At 21.4% G+C, this 13223-nt stretch overlaps 2 protein-coding genes across 2 annotated transcripts; one reads left to right on the top strand and one right to left on the bottom strand.

The window, feature by feature from the left end:
- Positions 1-681: 681 nt before the first annotated feature.
- On the bottom strand, positions 682-8663 carry PY17X_0903700 (conserved Plasmodium protein, unknown function; the record flags this gene model as incomplete). The annotated part of the gene is made up of 2 exons (XM_725923.2): positions 682-7337; positions 7484-8663. The coding sequence occupies 2 exons, from the start codon at positions 8661-8663 to the stop codon at positions 682-684; spliced, it is 7836 nt and encodes a 2611-aa protein (XP_731016.2).
- Positions 8664-10969: 2306 nt separating this feature from the next.
- PY17X_0903600 (protein YIPF6, putative) lies at positions 10970-12625 on the top strand (the record flags this gene model as incomplete). Its single annotated transcript, XM_022955887.1, has 7 exons — positions 10970-10982; positions 11075-11130; positions 11347-11428; positions 11728-11770; positions 11901-12020; positions 12197-12333; positions 12516-12625. 7 exons carry the CDS (start codon positions 10970-10972, stop codon positions 12623-12625), a joined length of 561 nt encoding a protein of 186 aa, XP_022812107.1.
- Positions 12626-13223: the final 598 nt, after the last annotated feature.

Raw genomic sequence — 13223 nt, 5'->3', positions numbered from 1 at the left:
GACGGAACAAAATATACAATTAAACAAGGAATTTGAGCAAATGGGTACATAAATTTGTTTTATTTTTTAGATAAATACTAGCTGAATTATTCCATTGTTACTTTTTTGTCTAATTAAAGAATAATAATATAGTGCACACGTTTAGTTCTCTTTGCGGAGATATGAAAACATCATTCTACATACATTCATAAAATATATGTGCATAATTTTATGTCGAATAAAAAAATAATTAAAAAAATATCAAGTTTATATTTTTATACATTTATACCTTCAGGTAATTAAAAACATGTATGAATGTTGAAAAAGTACACACATTATGTGTCTAAAAAAATGTGTGCATGATGCACGAAATGGATATAACGATCAAATTGTATGAAATAAAAAGTTATATGAAGAAATAATAAAAAAGTATATACAAAAATAATGGGATATGGAGATACATAAAATATGTATTATTGTGTATGCGATGTGTGTCTTGTTATTTTAAAAGCATAAAAAAAATTATTTAAATGGAAAGGGAAAGAAAAAAATAATGGATAGAAAGTTTATTAAAAAATAGCAAATAATAAATGTGAGTTTTTTTGGTAACTTGTTTTTATTTATATTTTTGAAAAGAATATTTATGTTCATGTTTTGTTTATAAGTGATTGTAGTTATTCTCTTTGTTTGCAATTTTTGTATTTACAAAATATTTGATATGTTTATAAAATTATTGTTAGCTTCTAGTAATTTGGATATGTTTAGTGAAGGATTTGTATTGTTTTCGTTAAAATAGTTTATTTGAGGTTTTACATCATTTTTTTTTTTTTTTTTTTTATTTTTAAAATTTGGTGAGTTATTATTGTTACTATAATTAGAATGATTATTTATATCTGTTGGGGAATTATAGTAATTTTCATGAACCTCTGTTGGGGTTAAGTAATTGGTTGGTAATTTATCTTGAGTATTTATTTTTGGATTCATAAGAAATTGACCACAATCAGAATCATTATAATTTTTATTAATTTGTTCAGAACAGAAATTGTCTAAAATATCATTTTTATTTGTATGATCGATATATATACTATTTTTGATGTGTTGAGGGTCAAATAAATTTCCTTGAGGAATGTCTTTATTTATTATATTGTCATTTGTTCTTTTTGATGTAGTATTTTTGTTAGTAAGATCATTATAGTTAGTTAAATTAATGTTTAAAATATCATTTCCTTGTACATGTTTTGACATATTTTCTATTAAATTATTATTGACTCTTTCATTATTGTAATAATTGCAATAGTAGTTTGTATAATAATTATTATTATTTTGTTCCAAACCTACATTAATATTATCAAACTCGTTAGAAGCATTATGATCGATACTATTGATTGTATCTTGAGGAATTTCAGTTGAATTATCAGTATTTTCTTCTCCGATTTTGTCATTTTTTTTTTTTTCTGTTTGTTGTGATGTGATTTTTTTTCTTTTATAATTTGTTTTTTGAACTTGTATATTTGTATTTTTTTTTTTCGAATAATGAGTAGGTTGATATTCTGTATTTTCATTATTTTCTCGGGTATTATATTTTCTTTTTTTTTTATATTTACATAATTTTTTAGTTAGTTTAATAATTTTGCTTTTATTATTAAAAAATTCACTAATATGTTCTTTATAAAAATGTAAAACAGTTTTGTCTATATCTATCATTCTTTTTCTTTTTGTTGTTCGAGAGCTTGCAACATTTTTACTAAACCTTGTTTCCATTAATTTTAAATTTATACAATCAATATCGATAGTATCTTCAGGAACGTATTTATTTATTTCATTAGTATTTAGATAATTATTTTTTAGAAATGATCCATAACTTCCATTACAACATCTAGGAACCCAAAGAAGATCATGAGAGTTTGTTTTATTATGAATAATATCAATTATGCTAATATAAAATTTGACTTTTCCAAATAGATAAAGCATAGAAAAACTTGATTTATTTTCTTCAAATTGATTTATATTAGAATTAATTTCATTTTCTGAATTAATACATTCACTGATTGTGATATTATCATCATCATTCATATCTTTAATATCTAATTCATCTACTTTTGTATCTTTTGTAAAATTTTTTATATAACCATTTTCATATCCATCATATTTTTCAGGTCTGATTTTTATGAAATTATTTTTGTCTATTGTTTCTGATTTTGTAATATCTTTATTATTTGTATTTAGATAAATTCCCATATTTGAGTTATAAAAATAATTATCAGATAAACTATCATTTGTTTTATTATTTTTATCAGTACAATTTCCTAAATAATATTTATCGTTATTATTAATTGGATATAAAGAATTGTTATATATGTATGTGTTATCTCTGTGGTAATTATTTATATTTGGATCCCCTTTTATAGATGATAGATATATATCTTTTTGGCCAATATTATAAATATCATTAAATTGATTATATTGGCAATTTCTTTGATTTATAAGATCTTGTGTAGGTGTATTAGATAATTCTTTTTCATTAAATGATATGGAAGGAGATTGGTTAGGATATGGTGTGGGTGATGTAGCATCATTGTAATATGTATTATTAATGCTAGGATTGTTAGATGTAGATACTGGATTTTCTGGACTAATAATATCTGGATCTATTTGATCAGTTTGATTATTATTATTATATGGAGAGAAATTATCGGTATTTTTTTCGTTATCACAAATATTATGTTCTGTAGTATTGGGATGATTTTCGATTCGATCCGGATTGTTGGTATTATAGCGTAGTTGATAATTTTCTTTATTATGTTCTATGAAATTAATATTTGGGGAATAATATGTTTTTTTTTGTGTATCTATATTATTGTTATATATTCTATTTAGTGGATATTCACAGGAATCAATTGTTGTATTCATTGCCATAACATGATTAGTAGTATACAAATTATTGGGATCATTTTGTCCATCTACGTTTAAATATTTTAATGGGCTTTCATAATTTATTCGATATGTATTAATATGTGAATGTGAATTATTATTGGTATTATTTGTTTCTTTTTCATATTGCATGTGAATTTGGTTATTATGAGAAACCGTTTGAGGAAGATTACCGTTATCTATGTTAGATGTAAAATCATTTCGATTATTTATAATTATATTGTTTAAATTATATCTTGATTTTAAATCAAATGAAACTTGATTATTATCATTTTGAAGTATACCAGGAAGTTGATTGAATTTACAATAATTTTGATACAAATTTTGGTTATTAATTTTTTCGTCAAATTGTATTATAGAAGGCTGAGTAATTTTTTTATCATCATTATTTAGTTTATTATATGAATAAAAATTTTCATTATTATATATTTGAACATATTCATTTTGTTTATTTTCTTTATTTATTTTATTTTCATGGATATAATAATTTGTTCCATTCATATTGGTTGTGTCTATCAATTTGTTTTTATTATTACAATTATCATAGAAATTCAAAAATTTAAAATGTGATGGATCATTATTGTTATTATCATCATTTTGAGAACTTATTAACTTTTCTTCGTTTATATATACTTTTTTTTCACATTCATTTTGGTTATCAAATTCTAGTTCTTTTGTATCTTGATTTTGCAATAGATGAATATTATTAGAAAGATTAAATTTATGATATGATGAATTTGAATTATTAAAATTTGGGGAATTAATAGAATGATTATTATTAAGAACATATTGAATATATTTTTCATCAGGTTTGTTTTCTATTTTATTATTGTCTTTATTTTTAATTTTGGCATTACATTGTTCATTTTCGTAGATAATATTCGATTCGTTTTCCTCTTCATTTTGTTTATTTACTAAGTTGATTTTTTCATCTTTTTCAAGTTTTATATCATCAACTGATGAACAAAAATTCTGATTATTTGTTTTCTCTTGTACTAGGTTTAAGGTATTTATATTTTTTTTCTCTTTTAAAATTTGAGTATTATTATCACAAGTTTGTGTTTTTTCAATTTGATTAAATTTATAAATTATATTTTCATTTATATCATTAATTTCTTCTGTTTTATTTTCATCAACTTTTATTTGTTCCCTATTTAGATGTGTATTAATATGATTTGAGATTTGGTGAGTTTGAGAAAAATTATCAATAATGTTACTTATTTTATGTTTATTAGTTTCCATGGTATTATTGATTCCATCTATTTTGTTGTCTATATGGAAGCTATATTTATTATTGTTGTTTATTTTTATTATTTCATTCGATTGAGTTATAGATGGAATATTTTTTTGTGACTTTTTTTCATCATCTTGGCAATTCTGTTCGTCAGGTCTTTTATTTGATACATGATTCTCTTTGCATTTGGGGCTAATAGACGCATTATCATTATTATTATCACTATTATTATTATCAATATTATTATTATTGTCACTATTATTATTATTATCAATAGTATTATCGTTGTTTACGTCATCTTTAATTTGATTGTTTAAATTTGGCATTTCATCTTCCTGAACACATTGAGAAATAGCGCCTGAAAGATCGTCTTTGTTTTTCTTCACATTTGTAGGTTCCATAAATGTTATATTTAATTTTGAATCGTTTTCTTGAATTAGTTCAGGATCTTTGATAGTATCTTCATTATTTATTAGTTTCATATTTTGATTGGCATTAATATTTTCTAATTCACTAAAATAATTTTTTGTAGTATTATTTATTTTGTCTACATTGATTATTAGATTGTCTTTATTTTGTGAATCAGTATGTATTCGTCTGTTTACTTCAATTGTCTGATTTTTATTGTCATTTGTTTCGTTTCTAAAACTTTCATTTTGGTCCTTTTCAACAGTTTCAACATGTTCTATTGTACTTTGTGTTACATCATAAAAATTGTTTGAGGGATGTGAAAAAGTGGAATTCGAAGGGGGGGTACAATTTTGATAATATTGAGATAAACAAGAAGATGGATCAGAGTTTTGTTCATTATATTGTGATGTAGAAGAATCATAAAATTGATTATTTTTATTTTGTGATATATTTGATATATTTTTTTCAGAAATAAAATTATTGTTGGTGTTATAATTTCGATATTGTAAATGAGGATAGTGAGTAATATGTTGAGTATCAAAGGAATGGATATCGATAATAGTAGGGTTGTTAGAAATTTGTTGAATACATTTATTATTTTGATTAATAATGGAATCATTTATTAGATAATTATTGATGTGTCCATCTGTGAGAATTGAATTATTTACATTTTGATTAGAATTGATAGAAATATTATATAAATGATTATTATTAATAATATCAATCGGAGAGTCATTAAAATTGTTATTTATTGTATTTTCATATGGTATATTATTATTTTTAATATTGTTTATAAAATTATTATATTCATATTTTGAGTAATTATTTAATTGGATAATTTGGTTGTCTTTTTTATAAGGAGAAAAATTATTCATATTTATATTATTTATATCCAATTCGATATTATGTGTATAATTTGAGATAGATGTATTTTTATTAATAAAATTATTAGAATTTTTTTTGTTTATGCAATTATTATATATTTCAGAATTGTTATTTCTATCTGAGCAATGTTTATGTATTTGATCAGAATTAAAATTTTCAATTTTACTATCTATGTTATATATATTATAATTCATATTATTGGTAAAACTATTTGATGGATTTACTGAATAAAGATGATCAGAATTTATATTACGATTTATGAAATTATTTTTATTGTTTATTTTTATATCATTTAAATTTTTTTGATTATTTTCTTTTTTCAAATGATTTTCATCTATATTGTCGAGTATGTAATTATTTATATTGTTGCTCTCTGTATCATGTGTGTTGTTATTTTTTATAGAGCATGTATAGGGATATACATTTTTGTAATTATTTATAGAATTTGAAATACCGTTAATGGTGTATGAATTATTGGAAATTGCCCCGGTATTATCGCCATGTTCGCAATTGTTTAGTACATCATTTTTTTTATGAGATGTACCATTTTTATTATTACTAGAGAAATATTCAGATACCTCTGGTGTATTAGAAATTGTTCGTTCGTAAATACTATTGTTGTTACTACTAGTAAGGCTATCGTTTAATGTTATGGAAATATTTTCTGTATTTTCTTCGCTATTAATATGATTATTTTCAGTTTTATCTTCCTCATTATTATCAATATTTTTTCTCGGTGTGTTATTATGAAATGCATTTAGTGCATTAGTATTTTCTATTTGTTTAGTTTCTAAATGTGAGAAATTGTTATTTTCATTTTCATAGTTGTTAATACTGTTGTTGTCTCTATATATTTTGTTGTTATTTTGTTGTGTAAAATTTAAATCTGATTCATATTGATTAAAATTTTGAATTGTTTTATCATTATTTTGAGAATTGTTATTAGTATTATTACTTCTTAAATTATAGTACTTATTGCAATTAGTATTACATGGAGTAAAACTATCACCATCAATAATATCTCCATTAATATTATTATTTTTATTTTTATAAATTTGATCTGAATACAAATCATTAATATTTATTTGTCTAAAGAAATTTGTATTGTTCATAATATTATTTTCATTAAATTTTATATTAGTTATTGTATCTGAACAATTTGTTGGATATTTATTTTGAGTATTTTGCATAGGTTTAATATTTTCGATAGGGTTATGACTTAAATTTGTAGCTATATTTGCATTAAAATTATTATTATCTGTATTATTAATATCTGTCATATTTCTAATATCTTGGGTATTGTTTTTATTAGTAGGAATTTGAATTTCACTTTTTATATTGTCTTCTTTAAAAGATTGAAAATCATTTTTATGTTTAAAATATTCAAAATGATTTAAATTTGAATCATTGGAAAAATTAATGCTATTAATGCGCGGGGTTTTAAACATTTCATCGTCTATATTATTTTTTTTTATATCGGCATAATTTAAGTTATTTAAAATTGGGCTAGCCATATTTATGTTATATCTAGGTGTTCTATTAATATCGTTAAAGTTATTTAGATTATTATAATTATATTCATTATTTGGAAAAACATTTTCGTCAAATAAGTTTATATTGTTTGTAGGATATTCATAATTTTGATTAGTTTGATTTTCATCTTTTGATTTGTAAAGATATAATGGTGTTTTTACTATATGCTTAAAAGTTATATGTCTATCAGTGTTTATTTGAATTTTTCTGATAATACTCACACTACATTTTTTCCCGCTACCATAAATATTTCCATTATTTAATACAAAAACATGTAGATAATTATCTGTGTCTTCTTTTTTTATTCCTAAGCATATGCATATACATCTATGAATATTATATAGAGTCATTCCGCTATGAATTCCTACGAAAGAATGAAGCATTTGTATAGTAAATTAATTTTAGGTTTTCACAAATACATTTGAATAAAACATATATATATGTGTGTAGCAAACGTATATGGTTGCAAATTGTGGGAAAATAAAATGAATAAAACTATAAGTGAATTACCTATATATCTGCATATGTTTTTATTATTAAATGAGGTACTTATTTTTAATTCAATAATATCGTATTCATTTATATTTTTATAAACCCGGACATTTTTGTTTAATGAGAAATTTATAGCATTAGGGATATTGGGATTTAATAAATTTATGGTATTACATTTATATTCATTATTTATATTTTTTGTGCATATATTATTGGTTGGGTATTGGTGATTAATATTTATATTTGATGTTTGAAGTGTTTGTTGTTTATTATCAGCATTTTCATTGTTTCCATTCGTATTATTATTATGTTTAACTGTACTATTTGAATATTCATGATTGCAAAACTGATCCGATTTCAAAGCACTAGCTTCTTTCCCCTCATCCATTACATTGGTATTATTGCCCATGCAATTAGCATAGTAATTATTAGAATTATTAAATTGGTTCATTGATATTGGGTTTATAATTTGTTCAGATTCACGATTCATTATTCTGGTATTTATTACTTGTTCATAATTATTGTGGATGGTATTGGTAATTTGTTCTTCTAGTTTTATTTTTTCTTTTGAAATATGATTGGTAGTTTTTTCATGAATATATAATGAAGTCATTTTTTGAAAATCTGAAATGTGTGGAATGTTATTTAAATCGTTTTGTGAATTTTCATTTTTAACTAAATTAAGAATATTATTATTTTGATTATTAGAATATTTATTAAATTGGTTATATTCCTTCCCAGTTGTACTTGTATAAGAAATCATGATATGCTCATCTAGTTGTTGTATATTTTGTTCAGTTTTTATTTTTTTAAAATTTTCTATAATATTTTCAAAATGATGAATTAAAGATGGGTATAAAATTAATGATCTTGTTAATAAATTTGAATAGACAAATATTTTATATAAATCATTTCTACTTAGTTTTTTAAAATAAAATTTTTTATCAATATAATTAGTGTTTATTATTTTAATCAATTTTATCATATCACAATCATCAGTTATACTGTTTTTTGTGTCACTATATAAAGGGCCTTTATTTTTTTTATCCGAACAAATATTTTTTGTGCTAAATGTATAATTAATTTTAAAATCATCAAATCCACTAAAAAATTGTTTGGTTTTAATTTTTTTACTTTTTTCCTTCTTACACATTGGCATTGAATTTTGAGTGTTGTACTCATCTTTCACTACGTCCATTTTGTTTAAATGTGAAAGTAAGGAAATGACGAAATGAGTAATCAAATAAATGAATAACTAAAAATTATAAAGATACAAATAATAACAATTGCAGAAACAAAATAGAATTAAATAAAACAAAGTCACCTATAGGTCACTTTTTATTATATTACATCTAAAGAAAAGAAATATTACAAAAAACAAGTGTGAATTATTAATGCATATACGTATGTGCCTTGTCTAGACAGATACATGGTATATGACTAGTGACTGTAACTTAATATACCAACTATAAATTCGAGTATCTCTATATATTTCTTATATATAGAAACTATATGATATGTTGTAGATGTGGGAAAAAGCGATACAATTTTCCACATATATATATTCATATATTCACATATTCATATATATATTCACATATTCATATATATATGCATTTGTACAGACGTATATACACGCATATACTCATATGTATACATAACACATATATGAGATAATATATGAACTTTGTAATTACACTACCTATATCTGTGATCAATCACAGAATGGAAATAGAAGAAAAATAAGAAAAATGTTTTTATTAATATTAAAAACTATAAAAAATTAATTTTTTTTTCGTATTTCTAAAATAATATAATAATTAAAAAATATTAACTTAATACAGTTTTTAAAACCTTTTTTACTCTTGTAAAAAAGATAAGAAGGAAAAATATGTATGTATGGAATAACTGTACTTACAGTGATATGTGGATGGAAAAATATATAGCAAAAAATAACAAAAATAAATGAAAAAAATAAAATTGCATTGAATGCTCTAAATGTGAAAAATTATAATTATAAATATTTCTCAAATAAATGAATGGGCGTAATTTAGATCTTTTGTAAAACAAAATGTAGATAACTGTACGCGTTTTTTTTCCATGGAAAATGGTGTAGCCCTAATATTTGCACACACCGAGATATATTGAGATGGTGATATTTAAATAAAATAATATGGTATATTCACGTCAGTATATTATTCTATCTGATCAAATATTATAATTTTGATCTCTTTTAAATTTTTTTTTTTTTTTATGCACATATTTGGATAGACTTGGATCCATTTGGCAAATCACTTTTAGGTAATAAATGTATTAAAAAAATTAAAAGAAAAGATGTATTGTTGATTTAATATATCTTATATGCTGCATATAAAAATATATTAGCATACCTTAAAATTTTTGATAATAATTTAGGAAATGTGAAATAGTCTTATTAGTATAACATCATTTTAGTACACTTATAGAAATCGGGCCATATATACATGGTCAATGTGTTAATTGTTAGGCTATTTATTAAATTTTGCTTGCACATTTAAATAAATAAATAAATATATATATATATATATATATATATATATATATATACTTAAAAAATATGAAGAGGATACATATTTGTACATATATATTACTATTTTCCCTTTATATATTTTGAAGGTATGAGCAAACTGACCAATATATAAACCCTTAATTATTATACGTTTTTTATATGTTATAAGATGAGTTAGTACAAAACAGTATAGCCAATGGCACATGCGTATTCACATAATGAATTATTTATCTTTCTGTGAATTATGAACAGGTTTTAATAATACTCATATATTAGGTTAGTAAAGCTTGTAACTTTATAAATAAGTATAATTTAAAAAATAAATACAAAAAAAAAAAATCTCAAAAATATATTTATGATGTGTTTTCCTTGTATTTTCTCAAAAATGGTATTTGTATTTACATAAACTGAATTAATTTGTATACATGGTTTATCTTAAAATTAAAAAAATATAAAATAATAATAAATGCTGGTACTACCGATACTAGTACTAATAATAAACAATATTATAACATAATGCCATAAAATTGGATGATAAATAAATTATATTAGGTTTCCTCATATTATTTAATTTTTATTGTAAACACATATATAATATTTGTACTGAATATATTTTATCCTTAATGAAAAAACGTTTTTTGGATTATGAAAACAAGTCGTAAATTTCCAATAAAAAAAGATTCACATAAAATAATTGCAAGGAAAAGATATTATAAACATATGTAATATATCACAACGATCAATAAAAAAACAAAAAACTTTAATAAATGTGTGTGCAAAAAAAAAGTAAAAAAGTTACTATACAAAATATAATTTTTTATATTAAAAGCATATATTAACTTGTATTTTTTTTTCTTTTTGTTGAAATAATACATAGTTATAATAACTTTAAGATAAATGTATATCTGTAAAGAGAAAAAGCAATTTTATACCGAAAGAAAATAAGGAAAAGGAAAATGACAACAAATAGTAATAATACATATTATAAATATTTTAAGTAAATTTGTTATTTGCTTTCTTAAAGATATAATGTTTTGTAAATTATTTTTTTATATATGCAGCGATGCAATATACTAATTATGAGTTCACCATGGATGAACCAATTCAAGACACGCTGGTTTGTATAATATTATTAACATAACTGAAAAAAAAATATATTTATTTGTTTGTGTACTTATATGGACAAAATTGATGTTATTTTTTATCAAATAGGCAGTATGATTTATTATTGCCTTATAATGTTTATAATATTTAAAAAGGTTAAATTATAACAAGCATGTACAGTAACTATATTAAATTGTTTATTTTTGTTTATGATTATTTATTAACACAGATACGGGATGCAAAAAGTATTTATAAGAACATATTACAGTCTTGCTTTCATCAATACGACAATGATAATATAGTGAAAAAATGTAACAAAAAGAGAGGAAAAAATAAAGAAAAAAATAAAAGAAAAAATAAACGAAAAAATAAAGAAAAAAATAAAACGAAAAAATAAAGAAAAAAATAAAACGAAAAAATAAAGAAAAAAATAAAGCGAAAAAATAAAGAAAAAAATAAAGAAAAAAATAAAAGAAAAAATAAACGAAAAAAATAAAACGAAAAAATAAAGAAAAAAATAAAACGAAAAAATATATTTAAACTATTTTTAATTTTTTTATATTTTTAATTTTTTTTATATTTTTTATAATTTTTATAATTTTTTTTCAAGGGGACTTATGGGGATCTTTTATTGTTTACGTAACCTTATCAATGTAATTTTTTTTATAAATATACACGATTTTTCATATCATAATTGAGAACAAGAAAATTCTATAAAATTTTATCTCGTTTTTTTAATAACATATATATAATACACACATCAACATTTTTTTTGTTACGTAGAATTATATTTTTGGATAAGGAGATATTAGACAAGAAAAGCACATTTACATATTTTTTTGTCATTTTTATGGTTGGAAATATTTTAGTTTCCTTAAATTTGTCTTTACTACATATAAAAATGTAAGTTAATTAAAACTATATAATTATATGTTAGAAGAAAAAAGTAAAAGTTAGTGTACTGTGTTATTTTGAAGGTTTTTTGTTAACCCTTAACCTACAATAATATTTTATATTTTTTAAAATTCACCTGCTCGTATAATTATAAAATATATGAATATCTATATTTTTAATTTTAGACATTTTTTTCAGTCATTATGCATTATTAGCTACTCTTTATTCCCAATAGTATTCTCCTCATTTATTAATATGTTTATACCCTGTAAAATGCTACAGCTTTTATTTTCCATAATATCTACAGTATGGTCGTCCTATAGTAAGTTGAGCATTAATATAATTTAAAATTATACTATATTAACAAGTTTATAGAATGAATGATTTTATCGATGTTGCACATTTTAAATTATAAAATAAAATATGTACACACCTTTTATGTATTTTTATATAGAGAATATCTTTTATTTATTTGTTTATTATTTATTATTTGTATTTTCGCAGATTGTATCCTTATTTTAGGAAAATTCACAAAAAATAATAGATTATTAATTTCTTTTTTCCCAATTTGCTTATTTCAATTTTTTATAGCTACACTTTTGTTAATTAAATAAAATATAAACATGTTTAGTTTTTTGGTCATTTATGTGCATGTGTTTTAAATATATGAATTTTTATAATATATAATATATATATATTTTTTAATTGTTTATTTATTGTTTTTTTGATTAAAAATTCTTCTGAACATACAAAAATAATTAAAATAAAATAATAATATACAACTAAAATCGTGGGAATTTACTTGTTTTATTTTTTATTGAGCATTATAAAAATATGAGCGGGGTACTTAAAACATTGGACATAAAATTATAACTGGTCTATAGTGATGAATATAATTATTTATTATTATATATTTTGCATATACATACATATTATTTTAAATTCGATGAATAAAATAAGGGGGAATTGTATACAAACATATATATGTTTTTTTTTTTTTTTACTTTTTTAAATGGTGCAAAAATATTTAATGAAAGAAAGGCAATAGTATGCGTGTGTACAGGCATGTAATATTTAGGATATATGCATGAGTATATATACACGTATATTGAAATTTTTGAATATGAAAATATCTAAGAAAATCATGTAACGAGGTGTAGAAAAATGTCTAAATTAAAAAAATGAATATAGATTAGTTTAAAAAAATAATGC

Source organism: Plasmodium yoelii (genome assembly GCF_900002385.2).
Source record: "Plasmodium yoelii strain 17X genome assembly, chromosome: 9".
Classification (NCBI taxonomy): Eukaryota; Apicomplexa; class Aconoidasida; order Haemosporida; family Plasmodiidae; genus Plasmodium; species Plasmodium yoelii.
Note: the sequence above shows the minus strand (reverse complement) of the source record. Positions and strands in the feature narration are given on the sequence as shown.